This window comes from Micromys minutus (genome assembly GCF_963924665.1).
Source record: "Micromys minutus genome assembly, chromosome: 24".
Taxonomy (NCBI): Eukaryota; Metazoa; Chordata; class Mammalia; order Rodentia; family Muridae; genus Micromys; species Micromys minutus.
In genome coordinates, this window is record NC_137959.1 from 28,882,922 (window position 1) to 28,901,633 (window position 18,712).

At 43.4% G+C, this 18,712-nt stretch overlaps 1 protein-coding gene across 1 annotated transcript in view; it reads right to left on the reverse strand.

Moving 5' to 3' along the window:
• The window catches only part of RANBP10 (RAN binding protein 10), a gene marked incomplete at its 5' end in the record, with an annotated part of 58,973 nt that extends 42,939 nt beyond the window's left edge, over positions 1-16,034 (reverse strand). Inside the window, 2 exons of the mRNA XM_080937084.1 lie at positions 14,944-15,055; positions 15,800-16,034. Coding sequence (XP_080793210.1) covers positions 14,944-15,055; positions 15,800-16,034 — 347 coding nt within the window. The remainder of the gene's footprint in view (positions 1-14,943; positions 15,056-15,799) is intronic.
• Between the last annotated feature and the right edge of the window lie 2,678 nt (positions 16,035-18,712).

The window sequence follows — 18,712 nt, forward strand, 5'->3', positions numbered from 1 at the left end:
CCTTCAGGATAGGATGGCAGCTACTGGGGCCCAGGCGACCTACCACTCACCCCTGCCCTCTCTTCCACAGAAAAGGCGGTATGCTAAAACTGGTCATCTGGAGAGATGTCAACTTCGACTCTTTCCTTCTCTGTTTTCCATATTTCCTATAACATAAATTATTTGGTGATGATGGGTTTGATTTCTTTTTGTCTTATTTTGCTTTGTGTGTGTGTGTGTGTGTGTGAGAGAGAGAGAGAGAGAGAGAGAGCCTTGAACTTTCAATCCTCCTTCTTCTGTGTCCGAAGTACTAGGATTACAGGCATGGAGCACCACATCCAGTGTATGTGGTGCTGAGGATCAAACCCAGGGTTTTGAAATATTAGGCAGTCTGCCAACTGAGTTACATCCATAAGCCTTGGAATTGTTTTATAATTGTAGAAAAATCCCATTTAGGAGCCAGCTATAACCACCTCTCTAGATCAACCTAGTGCAGCAATTCAGTGACAAGAGGCAGACTGGGCTTGGCTTTCCTTGCTAGTTCATCAGAACATCCACCTCCCTGAACCATGACAGAGGTTGAGACTACACTGGAATAGAGAAAGTGTCAAAATCCACGATAGGCAGTAGGACTCAAGCCCAGGCTCAAATATGGCATCTTGTAATCACACCTCAAGTACCAGAGCATACTCCTAGGAGACAGGCTCAACACAGCTTCAAGTGACTAAAGACCCAGCCATGCTTGGTCATATCAGAGGGCAGGACCTTAGAAGCAAGACCATTAGACTCCCTCATATCCTCCAGTTCTGTATGAGGCTAGAGGGAGGACACCACACCTTTCTGGTCTTTTCCTAATTGAGAACCCTTTTGGAAACAAATCTAGTATTCCCTTATTTCTGGAAGGGAAGCATCTGAAGAATTTATTTGGTTTCTGAGACAGGGCTTCTCTATATAACAGCTCTGGCTGTCCTGGAACTCTGTAGAACAAAACAGGAACTTACAGAGATCCACCTGCCTCTGCCTCCAGAGTGCTGGGATTAAAGGCGTGCACCACCACTGCTGAAATGTTTCTTAGGCTAGCCTTGAAATCCTGCCTCTGCCTCCTCAGCAAATCCTACTGGCACATGCTACTATAACTGGTTTATTTTATTTTTTGATTGTTTTGTTTATTTGTTTGGGGGTTTTTTAATTCATTAGATATATTTACCAGTTCTGGGCTTACAGTTGTGCCATGATGCACATGTAGAGGTCAGAAAACAACTTACTCAAGCCAGTTCTCCTTCCGCCATGTGAGTCAGGGTCAAACTTAGGTCATCAAGCTTAGGAGCAAGCACCTTCACCTACTCAATGATCTTGCCAGACCATGAGCAATTTTAAAGTGACAGCCAGGCATGGTGTATACCTCTAATTCTGGCATTTTGGAAGCTGATGCAGGAGTTCAAGCCTACACAGCCAATCTGGCTTTATGAAAAATAAAAGCAAAATGACGGGAACACATCTCGGTTGGCCTTTAGATGTGATACCCAACTCTGAAAGCACTTCTTGGTTGGCCTTTAGACATGATACCCCCAACTCCATAAGGCTGTTCTCAGGGATTCCACCCTAATTCTGGATCACAGATCTTGGATTTCAACCCACATCTCAGGTTCGATATCAGAGAAGTTTAACTAAGGGCTTCTCAGCTCCTTCCCAGCTCTGACCCAGCAAGTTTAATTGTTGCAGAATAATGCCGGTAATGGCTATGTGTTGTTATAAATGTACCAAACCCAGATGCAAATCCAACATATATCTTGGAAGAGCAATTAAAAAGCCAACCAAGAAGCCAGGAAGCTGGGCGTGGTAGCACATGTCTTTAATCCCAGTATTAGCAGATGCTAGCAGATCTCTGAGTTGGAGGCCATCCTGGTCTACAAATCAAATTCCAGGATAGCCAGGACAACACAGAGAAAACACTGTCTCTCAGAAAATCCAAAACCAAACCAGACAAACAAAGGTCAACCAAGTGTGCAGGCAAGATGGCTCAGTGGGTATGAGCACTTCCCACAAAAACCTACTGACCCGAGTTCAATCTCTGGATTCCATGAGGGAAGGAAAGGAGTTATTCCTCAGAACTATCCTCTGATCTTCATACCTGTGCCGCTGCACATGCATGCCCACACACAGACACCTGCACACATGCATATACTGCAAAATAAAATACTAGCAGGGTGCAGTGACCCATGCCAGTAATTTCAGCCCTCAAGAGGAAGATGTAGAAGGATCAGGAACTCAAGGCCATCATGTGCTACAACACTATGTCTACATACAGCGTACCAATCAGGCAAGTGCTATGAACTCAATCTCAGATTAAGAAAGGAAGGAAAGAAGAAAGGAGAGAAATTCCTATAACTCAAACAAAAAGACAAACCAATTACAAAACAGACAAAAGACTATACAGCTGCTCCTTCTGTGCCTTTTCTATTTTATATATTATTAGTGTATGAGTGTATGTATGAATGCAGGTATATGTAGGCCACGGCACATGCACGTGTACTGAGAACAGGGAACAGTGCTAAAAGATTGGTTCTTTCTTTCTACCACGAGTTTCTAGGGTCAAATTCAGATTTTCAGGCGTAATCCAGCAAGTGATTTTACCCACTGAGCCATCTCACCAGCCCTATAGACATTTGTTGAAAGATTTGTAAAACAGCTAGGACCAGGGAAGTAGTTAAGTTAGTAGACTGTCTAGTATACATAAAGAACCCCAGACAGCAAAAATTGAGCATGGCAACAAAGCCTAAAATCCCAGCACCCAGGAGGTGGAGGCAGGAAGATCAGAAGTTCAAGAACATCCTTGGATACACAATGAACTTGAAAATAGCCTCAGACACAAACAAACAAACCTCGTGTGTGTGTGTGTGTGTGTGTGTGTGTGTGTGTGTGTGTGTGTGTGTTTAAGTAGCTATACAGAATAAGCACATGAAAAGATGCTCAACATCACTGGTCACTAAGAATGCAAACAAGAAGGCATGTCTATCAACAGATGAGTGGATAGACAAAATGTGTCTGTGTGTATGCCTAGCTATCTAACTAGCTAGCTACACTGTGAGGAATGACTCAGACATAAAAAAGGAATGATGCTCAGGTTCAAACTACAACAGATACCTTCAAAAAATTTTTACACAAAACAAGTTAGACATCATAGGACTCATATTGTAGGATTCAATTAATGTAAAACTATCTAAAATGGGGCTGGAAAGATGACTCATCGGTTAAGAGCACTGACTGCTCTTCTAGAGGTCATGAGTTCAATTCCCAGCAACCACATGGTGGCTCACAGACCATCTATAATAGGATCCGATGCCTTCTTCTAGTGTGAAGACAGCATCAGTGTACTCACATACATAAAATAAATAATTCTTTTTAAAATATATTTAAAATAGGTAATTTTATAAACACAGAATGTAATCAGAGGCTGGGAGGAAGAGAGAACTGATGAGTTTTGGATTTTGGGGGTTTTGTTTGAGACAGGGTCTCACTGTGTAGTCCTGGCCGGCCTAGACCTTTATCTACCTGCTTCTGCCTCCTGAGTACTGAGATTCTCAGATTGAAAATAATTATTATTTAATAAGATAATATTGTGACCCTAAGTAAAATCACTGAATTACACATTTAAACAGGATAAACAAGCCAGGCACATGGTACATGACTTTAATCCCAGCACACAGGAGGCAGAGACAGTAGATCTTTTTAAGTTCAAAGTCAACATAGTCTACACAGTGAGTTCTAGGACAACCAGAACTATATAGTGAGTCTCTGCCTTGAAAGAAGCAAACAAATTAGCCAGGTGTGGTGATGCACACCTTTAGTCCCAGCACTCGGGAGGTAAAAGCAGGCAGAACTGAGTCTGAGGCCCTCCTAGTCTAAAGAGAGCGAGCTCTAGGACAGCCAGGACTACACAGAGAAATTCTTGTCTCAAAAAAAAGAAAGAAAGAGAATGAGAGCAAGAGAGCCAGCAAGGAAGGGAGGGAGGGAGGGAGGGAGAGAAAAATAAAATGGACAAACTTATGTAGAAGGTCTTTAGCGCACACAGTTCTTATAGCTAAGCTAGATACCATGAGGGTCAGCTGGCTTTTCCTGATAAGACAAGTAAGGGCCCAGGCACAGAGCTCAATGGAAGGCATCAGAGCAGTCTGTACTCTGGCCTTGTTGTCAAGGCCAGAAAAAGAAGCCCCTCTCTTCTTGCACAGAGCAAATGAGAACAAGAAGAACAAAAACCCAGCTCTTCTCACTGTCTCTCAAAGGGCAGGTAAATCTTGTGGTCCACCAAATCCTCAAGCACCTTAAATAATGACTGAGTAAGGTGCAGAACGTATCTGGCTACAGAAGCTCACGCCTTCAGGGGTAAAGGTTCTATTAATGTGAGAGCTTTGGTGAGGACTGATACAAAAGACCTGAGGCTCAGTATGGAGATGGCTCTGGAGTAGCTGTGGGAAGCTGAAAGCCCACCTTCTCTGATTTAAAATAAAAAAGATTATGTTTGGTGGTGGTAAACACCTTTAAACCTATCTGAGGTAGAAGCAGGTATATCTCTGAATTTAAGGACAGCCTGGACTACAGCATGAGCTCCAGGACAGCCAACACTACTCAGAGAAACCCTGTCTTGGAAAAAAAAAAAAAAAAGAAAGAAAAAAAGTCCCCAGTCTCCAAGGAGCTCCAGGGATTCACCCAGCATTTTCATCTTGCCATCTAACACTTGAGCCAAAGCTCATTAGATGGCAGGCAATCTTGTTCCTCTCAGAACTTGCCCCAGATAAAAGAAACCAACAGAGAAGACTCTAGGACAGTGACTACAAAATGGTTCCTGGAAGACCATTCAGGCAAAACACCAACTGACATTTAGGTCTGAAATAAGAGCTAATACTGGAGATTGTATTTCATAGTCTGATGAGCCCACTTAAAACCACACAGACTATCATGGCACCAGTTACTGTGTGCACCTTGTTCCTCCAGCAACCACTGCCAGGAAGCCATGCAGCTCATTTAGAGGAGGGGCATGACAGATTCCAGCACTATACAGGGAGAAATAATCCAAAAGGCAAAAAAGGCTTTGAGTCAAGATGTGCCCCCATAAAGAAAGGTGGCTCAGAGTGTGGCTCAGGAAACCATGGTACACTCACCAACACTGACACTCAGGGAAACATGCCAAACAAGTACAGCCCACACAGACAATCCTAGGTTACTCAGTTCTGGGCTCCTCTCTAAAGGGCCAACAGTCTTAAAATCAAGTCTTGACTTTCCAGATCCTGCCCATTAAAAAAAAAAAAAAAAAAAACAAACACACTGCCCTTAACCAGAGGATGCAGACATTCAGTATCTCAGCTTAATGTGAGAAGGGTTCCCATCAAGCCCTATGCGTGGTAGACTCTGGATTCGAACTTCTACTTCTTCAGCTTTAAGTAATCACAGAACCATGGCACAGTCATGTGTAAACATGATAAATGTGCTGAAGTACTCAGGCATAAACCATTTAACTCTAGAGCAATTATTTTCTCAGTCTGACTCACCAGACCTAGAATCCCAGCAACTAAGGAGATTGAGGCAAGAAAATCTCAAGTTCAAGGCTGGCATGGACTATGGAACAAATCAAAGGCATCCTATTCAATTTACTTAGACTTTGTCTTCAAATAAAGTTCTAATGGACAAGGGTGGTGCACACCTTTAATTCCAGTGCTTGAGAGGAAGCTGAGGATCTCTGAGTTCAAGGCCAGCCTGATCTACAAAGTGAGTTCTAGGACAGCCAAAGTTACAGAGAAACACTGTCTCAAAAAACAAAGACAGACAGACTGAAAAAATTACAGACTATAGGTAAAAGGCTGTAACTCAGTTGACATAGTACTTGTCTAGCAAGCAACAAAACCTGGGTTCAATCTCTAGCACCGCCACATAATCCAGATATAGGAACAGACAGACAGACAGATACACACACACCCTAGCACTCGAAAAGTAGATCCAAGGTTATCATAAGCTACATAGTGACTTTCAGGAAACTCTAGAATACATGAAACCTTGTCTCAAAAACAAAGGCTGCAAAGATAGCACAACAGCTAAGAACACTAGCTAGCCTTCCAGAGGACTTACATGACATTCCCAGCACCTACGTCAGGCAGCTCATAGCTGCCTGTCTATAATTCCAGCTCCAGAGTATCTGACACCTTCCTCTGTCCTCCATAAATACATGCACACACATGTGCACATACACACAGACTCATACACATATCTATAATAGTAATACACACACACACACACACACACACACACACACACATATTTATCTTAGTGGTAGAGCCTAGCATATACAAGGTCAGGGTTAGATCCCTAGTACTATAAAAATACTGCTCTGCTTGTTTCAGACAGGGTTTCTCCCTGAAGCCTCCTGCCACAGTCTTCAAATTGTGGGGTAACATGAACACCACACCCAGTTAAAAAAATATATATATATACTTTAGAGGCTGGAGAGATGACTCATCAGTCAAAACCACTTGCTGTTCTTCCAGCAGATCTGAGTTTAGTGCCCAGCACCTGCATAAAGCAGCTCACAACCACCTATTTGTAATTCTAGTTCCAGTAGATCCAACCCCCTCTTCTGTTCTCTGAAGGCACCCTCAAATACATACACAGACATACATACATACATATAAACAAAGAGTAATTTTTAAGAAGTATGTTTAGCCAGATGTGGTGGCACATGCCTTTAATCCCAGCACTAAGGAGGCAGAGGCAGAAGAATCTCCAAGCTGAGGCCAGCCTGGTCTACAAAGTGAGTTCCAGGACAACCAGGACTTACACAGAGAAACTCAGTCTGGAAAAACCAAACAAACTCACATTTCTTAGCTAGGTACAAAGACAGAAACCTTTAATCACAGCACTTAGGAGGCAGAAAAGGGAGATCTCTGTGAGTTCAAGGCCAGTCTGGTCTACATAGCAAGTTCTAGGTTCTACTGCCAGAACTTCTCATCTTCTAATCACCTCTGCCCTGAAGGCTGGGAGAGTCATCCTAGGCTGAAACTATGACAAAAGAAAAAAAAAAAAAAAAAGAATCAACTTCCTGGTATACTGTGAATTGAGAAAAAACCTAGACTAGAATGAGTGCTATTATCTAATTATCAAGGTTTTCCCTGGAAGCTCAGGATGTAATGGTGTATTTGAGCCCTGACATCTGTCATTCCTGACTAGCTAGGGTTATCATTGCTGTGGTGCAACACCATGACCAAAGCAACTTGAGGAGGAAAGTTTTTATTTGGCTTTTGCTTCAAAATCACTGTTCATCACTGAAGAAAATCAGGATAGGAACTCAAGCAGGACAGGAACCTGGAGGTAGGACAGACACAGAGACCATGGGGGGAGTTTCCTTATACAGCTCAGGACCGACACCCCACAGTTGGCTGGACCCTCACCTATCCATAACTATTTAAGAAAATGCCCACAGGCTTGCTTGCAGCCCGATTTGCTAGAGCCTTTTTTTTTTTTTTTTTTTTTTTGTCCAATTAAGGTTCCCTCCTCTCCGAAGACTATGTGTTGTGTTAACTTATAAAAAACTAGCTAGCACACTAAAGTTTCCTGAAATCTTAAGATATCTACTAAGACAAGAAGAGAGCCAGGATTGGGGTGAAAAGAACTTTCTTGGCCCCCTCCCAAATCCCTACACGGCCCAGGGCATCTTGTTCTGACATCTTGGTGACAGAAGGGCTACTCACTGCTCTACCATCAAGTCCTCCAGTCCTCGCAAGTCAGCCATGACTCCACATTTTGGTCACAGCAATAACACAGTTGAATCTTGAAGCTATGAAGGCATTTTATATAGATTCTGAGAAGCAGAGAAACATCCTTGCACTGAGATCAGCTACCACTTCTCTCAGACACTAGTCTTCTTTCCAACTTGATCCTTGACCACAGTGGTCTGCTAAATTCACACTCTCTCTGCTCAGCCTCAAAAATCCTGGCTTGCCTTCTAACTAGGATTCTCCCCTTTGTACTGAGCCACCTAAGAAATAAATCAAGCATTCCAGAGACTGAAGAAGCAAAAGGAGGAACAGTCTAGGAATTTCCCTAGTGGTTGACCTTTGACTAAGGAAATTTAATTTATAAAGGACCCAAGGAGCCAGGTTATGGTGCTGTATGCCTTTAATCCAGCACTCCGGAGGCAGATGCAGGTGGATCTCAATGAGTTTGAGGTCAGCCTGGTCTACATAGCTTGGTCCAGGCCAGCCAAAATTACACAGTAAAAACTAAACAAAACACTACCATCAGCACTCACAGGGCAGTGATGGCTCAGTGTGTAAAGGAGCTTGCTGTCAATCCTGCTAACCCAAGTTCTACTGTCAGGATTCACATGGTAGAAGAGAATCTATTTTTACAAGCTGCCTTCTGTCCTCCATTATGAGGTGTAATGCGCATGCGCGAGCACACACACATACATGCATACATACATACACACACACACACACACACAAAATAAAAACTAACTTAAAAAATTCAAGAGCCAGGGCTGTAGAGATGGCTCAGCGGTTAAGAGCACTGACTGCTCTTCCAGAGGTCCTGAGTTCAAATCCCAGCAACCACATAGTGGCTCATAACCATCTGTAATGAGATCTGAGGCCCTCTTCTGATGACAAAAGACAGTGTCTGAAGACAAGAGACAGTGTACTCACATACATAAAATAATAATAATAATAATAATAATGATAATAAAATAAAACAAAAATAAACAAATAAATATTAAAAAAAATTCAAGAGCCGGGCTGGAGAGATGGCTCAGTGGCTAAGAGCACTGACTGCTTTTCCAGAGGTCCTAAGTTCAAATCCCAGCAACCATATGGTGGCTCACAACCATCTGAAATGAGATCTGATGCTCTCTTCTGGTGTGTCTGATAACAGCTATGGTGTACTTAAATAAGAAATAAATAAATAAATCTTTAAAAAAAATTCAAGAGCCAATGATGCCTTTAATCCTAACACTTGAGAAGCAAGGTAGGTAGATCTCTGGGTCCAAGGCCAGCATAGTCTATACAGCAAGCTCAAGACAGCCAGGCAACACAGAAAAACCCTGTCTCATAAAATAAAAAGCAATAAAATAAAATAAAATCCAAAAGCCATAGAGATGGCTAAGTGAGTAAAGTACTCAATGCCAAGACTTAAGACCTGAGTTCAATCCCAGGGACCACTTGGAAAAGAGGAGACCAAGTCTTGTAGGTTGTCCTTTGACATCCACGTGTGTCACATTTTAAAATTTAATTAAGTGTTCTTGGGCTGGAAAGATAGCTCAATGTGTAAGAGCACTGACTGCTCTCCTAGCAGTCCTGAGTTCAATTCCCAGCAACCACGTGGTGGCTCACAACCATTTGTAATGGGATCTAATGCCCTCTTCTGTTATGTCTCAAACAGCTACAGTGTACTCATATAAATATAATAAATAAATCTTTTTATTTTTTTTAATGTGTTCTTACTCCTCATTCTAAGTTCATAGTTCAGGTGACAAGTTATAATGAGGAGTCCCTACTAGAAAAATAAGATTCCAGCTTCCTCAGCCCATGCCAGAGCTATATCCCAAGATGTCCAAACTAGTTTTCACCATCAATAAAGGTAAGACATATATCACCTCAAGAGGTTCCAGCCACTTCTAAGTCTACCAGCTTTGGGCAGTTAGGGAGAATAGGACCCCACTTCTGGCACCTACCTACGAGTGCTTTGAGCAAGGATAGCACCTACTCCTCAGGGCAGAGACTGGTAAGGCATTAGTCAGTCCATAAATAAGCAGAGATTCAACAGCACTGAACCATGCACAGAGACCAGAATTGGGGGAGGGGTTCCTAAATGAGAGGACCAAGAAGTGACACTTTGGGTGATTCTAACACATGAGAGGGAATTACTTGGGCATAAAACATAGGATGGTACTGTTTTTCAAAGAGGAGCTGGCAAAACCAAACCATCAGACAACAATGTAAGCAAAGAGTCACTCTAGTTCTGAGAAAGAGAAAGGTTCATACTTTGAGAAAACTATGTTCCTGATGAAAGACATAAAGCCACTGACCCACATGGACAAGACTCTCAGCAGAGGCCTGGTAGACCAGACTGTCAGTCTTCTGCCCTAGCCAGAGTCTGTACACACAACTGCCCTCAAAACAAAGTCCAAGATCCTTGGCCACAATATACAAGGAGTTTTCCATTTGGCCCCTACTTACTCTGCCCTGGGGCCCAATTTTTCCAAACAAACATAGTCTCCCTGTGTAGTCCCAAGTTATATCGAAGCCAAGCTGGGTTCAAGCTTTTGTTCTTCCTGCCTCTGCCACATGAGCAAAATAATTACAAGCATAAGCCACCATGCCCTGGACAGCTTCATCTTTTTATGTGTCTTCTGTCCAAAGCATCTGTTTCTTAATTTGTTTATCTTGAGCATTCCAGCTGCTCTTTGCAATTTTCATCACCATCTCTTCTGCAAGTGTCCCATCAACTCAGAGGTGCAGAAGGAGATGTAAGCCCTGGGCCATCCCAGATAGAGTCCATAACACGGTCTAACAATTCCTATGCTCCTGTGAGGTTGCTTGCAGGAGTGTATCTTTCTCATCTCTAAATAGGCCTAGTGTCTGTGCTCCTGGAGCCCAGCCCTAGGACAATCAATGTTCATCCTGGCTTGTAGCATGAATGGTTGGCTGTAAGATCCTTACTCAGGGCCCTAGCTGAAGACCATCCCACTAGTGCTCCCTACACTACCTAGTACTCCAGCCTAAGTCTGCTGTTCTTGGGTAGAGCTGACCATCACATGTCAGGAAGCCTCTGCCACTAAGATGATGTTACAGTCTATTTTGAGGGTCACACTGAAGCATCTGTCATCCAGGACAGCCACACCCTCCATGTGTCATCTGCCTGAGGAACCCAGATGCCCCTTATCTCAGGGGGGCACCCCTGGCAGGCCTTGAGACATCCTCTCACCTATCAGACCTCTCCCTAGGTTCACAGCTCTAATGACATGGCAAAATTCAACTGAAGCTAATCAGTCTATGCCAAGCTCTTAACTCCTTCAACAGAGCCCTCCTTCCCAAACAGGAAGAGCCTAAAAGCCCAGCACCCTGGCATGAAGCTAATTACCCATTCAGGTCACAGATCCACAGGTAGTGCCTACTGGAAACTCCTACTCATCCCTCACTGCCATGCCCTACTTTGCCTCCCCTTAGGAGAAGCTCTTCTCAGGCCTACTGTACAGGCCACAGGCTCCCTGAGGACAGGGCTGATATATCGCTGTCTTTGCTTCTGCTCTACTGTATCTGCTACAATCAGGATGAAAAACAAAACAACAAAAACTCTTGAAATAACACCATTCTGTGGCCCTTGGGAGGCTTAGGCAGCAAGAGACTGCCACTTGTTTGAAGCTATCTGAGCTACAAAGCAAAACTGTCTCAAAAGAATCACCACCCAAAGCAGACAGACAAAACCCTTCTCTGAGGGGCTGGAGAGAGAGCTCATCTGCTAAAAGCATGGTGCTCTTCCAGAGGACCTGAGTTTCATTCCTAGCACCCATGTCAGGTAGATTACAACTGCCTGAAATGCCAGGGTCAGGGGATGTGCCATCACATCCTAGCCAATTCAAGTACTGCACTCACAACACACACGCGCACATGCGGTAACTAAAAATAAATAAAATCACTTAAAAGAAAGCTTTCTGTAAAACCAAACCATACTAGCTAAGTGTTTTCTACCAAACACTATGAAAACAAAAGCACTTCTTTCTGATGAACCATGACAATAAAAAAAAACAAAAAACAAAAAACAAAGGATTAGTAAATACCATAGGAAAACACAACTCTACAGAAAGACAGGTTTACAAATTCAATGGGAAAATAAGTCAGTTAAGCCTAGCAAACAGTGAGCCCTGCTTCTCTAGCCTCAGCTAGCACTCTCCCTGTCTGTATCCCCTGACATTGTGATCCTATAAGGATCCAAAAAGATGTTCCTTCACACCAACCCAGAAGACATGCAATAACAGTCATAATGGGAAAAGTGTCCGGGATCAGGCAAGGACACCTGACAGGTGAGGCTATTGCACATTAAGCCTTGCAGCCAGGACAGCCACCAAACATCTCAGGGACTCACCCACAAAACAAGTCTTTCATCATTTGCTCCAGCCATTTTCTAGAGATGCTTAAAGGTGACAACACAGGAAGGCTACAAAACCAATACACTCATGCCATCAACAAGACCCAAGTAAAAATATACTTCCAACATTAATGGGGAACAAGCACTGTCTGCTTGTTGGCCTCCTCAAAAACCAAACCTGAAATGGTGTGGTGCTAGGGGCAGACAAATCTCTGAGTCTGAGGCCAGCCTGGTCTATAGTGCACAGTCAAGGCTATACAGAAAAGTCCTGTCTTGAAACATAAGAAAAGAAAAATAAACACCTGACCTATAGCTCATACCAACAACTGGTTACACCTCAGCCACAAGAAGCCTTTCAGGAGTCATATAACCACTCCCATCTTAGTGGTCTGTCAACTGAAGAAAGCCATTACACACACACACACACACACACACACACACACACACACACACACACACAAAGACCTTTACAAAATTGAGTTTCCAGATCAACTCAGCAAGTGTATTCAACATATGCAAAGATACCGAGAATAGGTCCCAGGAATGTAACTCAGTTGACAAGAGTACCTGTCTACTGGGTTTGATCCCCAGCACTGTATAAATCAGGTGGAGTAGCATGTGTCTGTAATCCTAGCACACTGGTGAAGTAAAGACTGAAGGCTAATCAGTTACAGGTCATTTTCCATCATATAAGAAGTTACAAACCAGCCTGGGATACATGAAACATTGTTATTTAAAAACAAAAAACAATTGCTGGAAAAGAAGCCTGAAAAAATATACTTAGTTTTGTTGAGACAGAATCACATTATGGAGCCCTGGTTGGTCTGGGACTTGCCATGTAGACCAGCCTGTCTGCCTCAGCCTCCAGAGTTGGAGATTAGAGGTGTGCACCACCATGTCAGGTTTTCACCCTTTTTTAGATGCATAGACAACACAATAGTCATACAGTCTAACACAGAGCTTTCTTCACCAAGTCACTGAAATCTAAAAGGCCAGTCGAAGGATTCCAGATCTTTCAGTTTAAATACTCCCCTTCGAAAACTTGTTCTTGTCTCTCACTAGCTCAGCCCTTATCTATGAAAAAGGGCCACAGAGAAAAGATCCATTTTCCTCCCTACAAGTTTAAGAAATACACCCATCAGTCTCCCTGGTAATATCTGAGTCCACACCAACATCTTAGTCAACACTGTATCTATTTTTAAGGTGTTTGTTTTAAGAGGTCATTCTCATTGACACTAATTTAAACATATCAAATATGTCTTATTAGCTGGTGGAAAGAAAGAAATATTAAAGTCTTAAGTCTTTCAGCAAATATAAGTTTCTTATCTACAAATAAAGCAGACAGGAATGAAAGTTAAAGATCCAACAGATTCCCTTGATTAAAATTCTAAAGTCACTGAGTTTTAAGGTAGTTTAGATGCTCACTGAACTCCCCAGAGTAACTATGAAGAGACTCAAGCCCCAAGATCTACCCAAGCCCACAGGGTCCTCCAAGGCCAGGATGTCACAAAGTCACTGAGAAAAGCAGGCAAGGTTCTAATCCCAACGGTCCTGTCCCAGATTCAGCCTCTTTCTTCTTTTTTATTTTGCTTTGAGACAGGGTCCAAGCTGTCCTGGAACTCGCTCTGTAGACCAGTCTGGCCTCTACAGAGATCCACCTGCCTCTGCCTCCCAAGTACTGGGATTACAGCCATGTATCATCATTCTCAGTTCAGGCTCAGCCTCTAAACCTGACCATTTTGCAAACAATGTAGTTGTTAAGAGACAAACATTATCCTAAAAGCTCAAAAACATACACTCAGATCCACATAAATGTCACTGGCAGGGTTTGCAATTCTCCCATGGCAAACCTAAAAAAACTTGTCCCTTAGTCAGGTGATGGTAGTAGTGGTAGCACATGCCTTTAATTCTAGCACTCAGGAAGCAGAGGCAGATGGATCTCTCTGAGTTCAAGGCCAGCCTAGTCTACAGAGCAAGTTCCAGGACAGTCAGGGCTATACAACAGAAAATCCACACCCATCTCTACCACCCACCCTCAAAAAAAAAAAAAAAAAAAAAAAAAAAGAAGAAGAAGAAAAAAAGAAAGCTTGTCCCAAAATAGTTACAGTCACATTATGGAATAGCTTGGGACACCTGTTTTATAATAATTACTAGAGGGAAAAGGAGATTGGAAGAATAAGGAAGACAAAAAAATGTCCCCTCTGATGCCTTGTGTCTGCTTAGGTCACCCTAAAATAGGGAGTCTCCCATAGGGAGTCTCCCTAATGCACTTTAATTTTAATAAGACCTTAAAGCTGGTCCAACTGGTGTTCAAGACCTTGGACTGAAAAACAAGTTTATGAGCAGCAAGGTCACCTGATTCTGACCATGTGTACACTGTTTATCCAGATGACAGTGGCCACCACAGCTTTGATGAATGCTACCCAGACTCTACTATGCCTTTGAAGCTTACTGAGGCCTCTGCTTGACTCAATGCCATAAAAAGGAACCTCAACTTAGAAAGGAGGGAAGTCACAAACACCACGTGCTAGTAGGGGAAACCCCACATGCCCTTTGAAATGTTAATGTAAACTTGTTACTTATAACCCTGATCTATGACTATCTAATTACAATACTAAAAAAAAGTGCCTTCTGTTCTACCTACAATGTGCCTGCCAATCTCAAAGACAACTGTTTAGACCAGATTATGTCCCTAGACAGAGGAGAGGTAACCCAGATCCAAGTGGGTCACCAGGCTAACATCAGTCCCTAATACTAGTTCTGAAGCTTCAAACTTTGACAACAGGGAACACTAGTTCTATGCTGAGGAGGGAAGGGATAGTGAAGAAGGCTTACCCATCTCTTCCTTTGCTGACAATCTTCACTTCAAAATAGTATATACCACAGGCCGCTGGGATGGGGTGGGTGGCACGTACAGAGGCTGCATCTTTGTGATTTTTGCCATGACCTGATGGAAGAAGCCAAGGAAGAAATGTCAACATCAGAAAATGCAAATGGAGGCCTCCTTTTTCTTTGTGCTAAGGTTACTTCAATCCTCCCTGGCCAGAGGAAGTTCTTGTACTCTCCAAGGAATAAGACAACTGAGTAAAGCCTCCCCACCTTTAGATCATCTCCACCCAGGACCAACAGTCCTGACAGAGATACTGTCCTCCGTAACAGCAAAACAAGGGTAGATATAGGCAACACAAGTGGGTGAGCGACACAGAATACTGTTGTCTGTCTCTCCAGAATCCAAACAGCCGGGCCTGGAGCCCAGGGAAAGTAAGTAGCAGAAATGGAACTCATCACTACCACCAACTTCAGCACACAATCCCCAGTCGAGTCCAGGATGACTGGCAGACAGGCATGTACCTACTGTGACAATGTTACCATCTCTTTTAGCAAACACTACTGAAACTAAGCCGTGGTAAAGGGCCTAGCATAAGTTGGAGCCAGCTCAGGAAAGAGGAGTGGCCCTGAAGTAGAAGGTCCTATTTAACACTGGTTTGGACATTTAATGTAGTTGTCTTTGAGTCGGGTGTTTAGGAACAGAGCAAAAGGAAGCAGGTAAACCCCGGCCTGGCCAACCCCTCTTCTCTGAACGTTCCACTGGGCTAAGGCCCAACTCTCAGAAAACCCGAGCAAAGATTCTGGACACAGCCTCCCTGCACATGTTCTGGACTTGTCTCCCAGCGGTCAGACCCGCTGATACCTTTGTAATGGACACGGAGGTTTCCCTGGGAGAGGCCGATGTAGTTGTACTTGTCCTTGGGGCTCCAGGAGCGCGGCAGCGGCGTCTCGTGCTGATTAACTGCAGGGTACAAGCGCTGGAGGCGCCGACTCAGTTCCTGCTCTCCAGGTGACGGTAGCCCGCCCCCAGAGTCCCCACCGGAGGAGTCCCCAGCCTGCGGGTTCCCAGCTCCCGAGTCTGCCGTCGCCGCCGCCATCTTGGAGGGAGCTGCTATTGTGTCACTGGGGGCGGGGAGGAGTGCAACAAGAGCTGCCTTGCTCAGCCAATGGGCCGTGAGCATACCAGGGTCGCAGGGAAACTGAGTCCGAATCCCGACAACCTTTCTTTGGATGCTACTATACTTCGCCAGATATAGACTACATATCCCACAAGGCAGAGCGCTATAGAAGCCAGCCAACGCGGGCTCCTGAAGAACTTCGGAAGATGTAGTACGCAACTTCTCACTCACAGCCTGTAAAACGAAGACTCCGAACAGGCTGAAAACTACCATTCCCAGCTGGCCAAAAGGCTAGGCCTCGAAGCTCACCTTCCTCGTCCATGGCCTCAGTTTATTCTCCTGCCTCAATTCTGTAGCTAATATCAAATTTGCTGCACTGACTGGTTCTCAGAACACCCCATCCCCGGGTCCAGGTCTACTTTGCTACTTGGCCTTTCTCCAGAGTGCTCGCGGGGGCGAGGAGGATGGAGGCGTGGCGCAGCCGTGATCCCACCCTCAGCGCGGAGGCCGCTGGGGGCTGGTCCCCATAGCAACGGATTGTACACTACCGCAACGGCTCCAGCCTGCTTCGGCTCCAGAGTCATGGCCAACCCTGAGACCCGTAACTACAGTTTCTCCAAGCCAAGGTAGCACCTGGCCGGGATGAGGGCGGGAAGGACTTGAACATTTCCAGAAGAAAAAATGACACTGATCCGGATCGCTACACTGTTTGTTGGTCTCTGTTCTTTGAGCTAGGACTTCAGCGCCACAGAATCAGCGATACAGTTGTAATAGAATTGGGGCTAACTTCTCAGTCCAGTAAGAACGTTACGTGCTGCCAAAAATGCAGGCGTACTTTTTCATTAGATACATGATCGCAGCTAAACACCGAAAAACGAAGTGCCTTATTATAATTATATGTGAAAATCTCACCACAGGTCCTGTATATAAGAAGAATTCAGTCTAATGAATCTTGTTTCCCGCCTGTTCTTTCCTAGTAGTGGAAAAAGGGCGAGAGAGGCGACTTCATTCTCAACTCAAATCTTTTAGGGTCTGCTGCCTTGATAGAAAAAGGCTACAAAGGCTAGCCTGTTCTACAGTGAGAGTTCCAAGACATCTAGGGTTATATGGAGAAACCCCATTTTAAAGTAAATAAATTAAAATAATAATAAGTAATAATAACCCTGTAGAACTTCCAAGGACAAGAAATGCCAATGCTGTGATTGTCCCTGAAGCTTAAAAATTAGTTTACAAGAAACAGGTAGGGCTGGAAAAATGGCTCAGCGGTTAGGAGCACTGAGTGCTCTTCCAGAGCATGGTGGCTCACAACCATCTGTAATGAGATCTGATGTCCTCTTCTGGTGTGTCTGACAAAAGTTACAGTGTACTTATATATAATTAATAAATAAATAAATAAATAATAAACAAACAAACAAACAATTCTTTGGAGGCTGGAGAGATGGCTCAACAGTTAAAAGCACTGGCTGCTCTTCCAGAGGTCCTAAGTTCAATTCCCATTAACCACATGGTGGCTTACAACCATCTGTGACAGAACTAATGCCCTCTTCTGGTGTATCTGAAGACACAACATTGTACTCAGATAAAATAAATAAATCTTTTAAAAAAGAAATTAAAAAAAGAAAGAAAGAAAGAAACAGGTAGCAGGGGGCTGGAGAGTTAGCTCAGTGTTTAAGAGCACTGACTGCTCTTCCAGAGGTCCTGAGTTCAAATCCCAGCAACCACATGGTGGCTCACAACCATCTATAATAAAATACAATGCCCTCTTCTGATGTGTCTGAAGAAAGCTACCATGTAGTCAAATATAATAAATAAATAAATCTTTAAAAAAGAAAAAAAATAGGTATCAGGGGGTGGAGAGGTGGCTCAGCGGTTAAAAACACTGACTGCTCTTCCAAAGGTCTTGAGTTCAAATCCCAGCAACCACATGGTGGCTCACAACCATCTGTAATGAGACTTGATGCCCTCTTCTGGTGTGTCTCCTACTGGGTACTTATAATAAATAAATAAATATTTCAAAAAGAAAGAAAAAAGGTAGCAGGTTGAAAAAGAGAGCCATTTAAAAATAAAAATTAAATAAAAAAAGAGAGCAGTTACCCATCAAAGGCATAATTCAGGAAAATTACTATCTATGAAAAAATATATAATAGGGCTGGGCTGTAGCTAGAATGTGCCAATATCCCCCAGCAACACATAGATTATGAAACAGACTCAGAATCTTCATTCATTAGGAAGGGAGCACAATGTAATTTCTATGAGCTGAATTCGATGGTTATATAAAATATCAATTCACCATTCCACACTGTTTCCCTTATAGAGATACATTGTGGGCTTCCTCCTTCAGACCTTAGAGAAGGCCAACAAGATGGACAGACCAGAGCTTAGCACAGCAGAATGTAAACAGAACCTGATAAAAGAGACCTTAGAGTTTTATATTTCCTTGGAGAATGTTTCTCCTCCTATGGGCTTTTCCCCTTTTGTTCTCATATCCTTGCATGCTACTGGAGTGGGCTGTCTGGGAAGGTCATTCAATACCAGGAAATACTCCTGAGAACCCAATGCTTGCAACCAATTATAACACTGAGTTTTCATCATTATTGAGATATAAATGTAAACATTTTTCATTCCTCCTTTAGGACTTGTGTTAAATCATTTAAAAC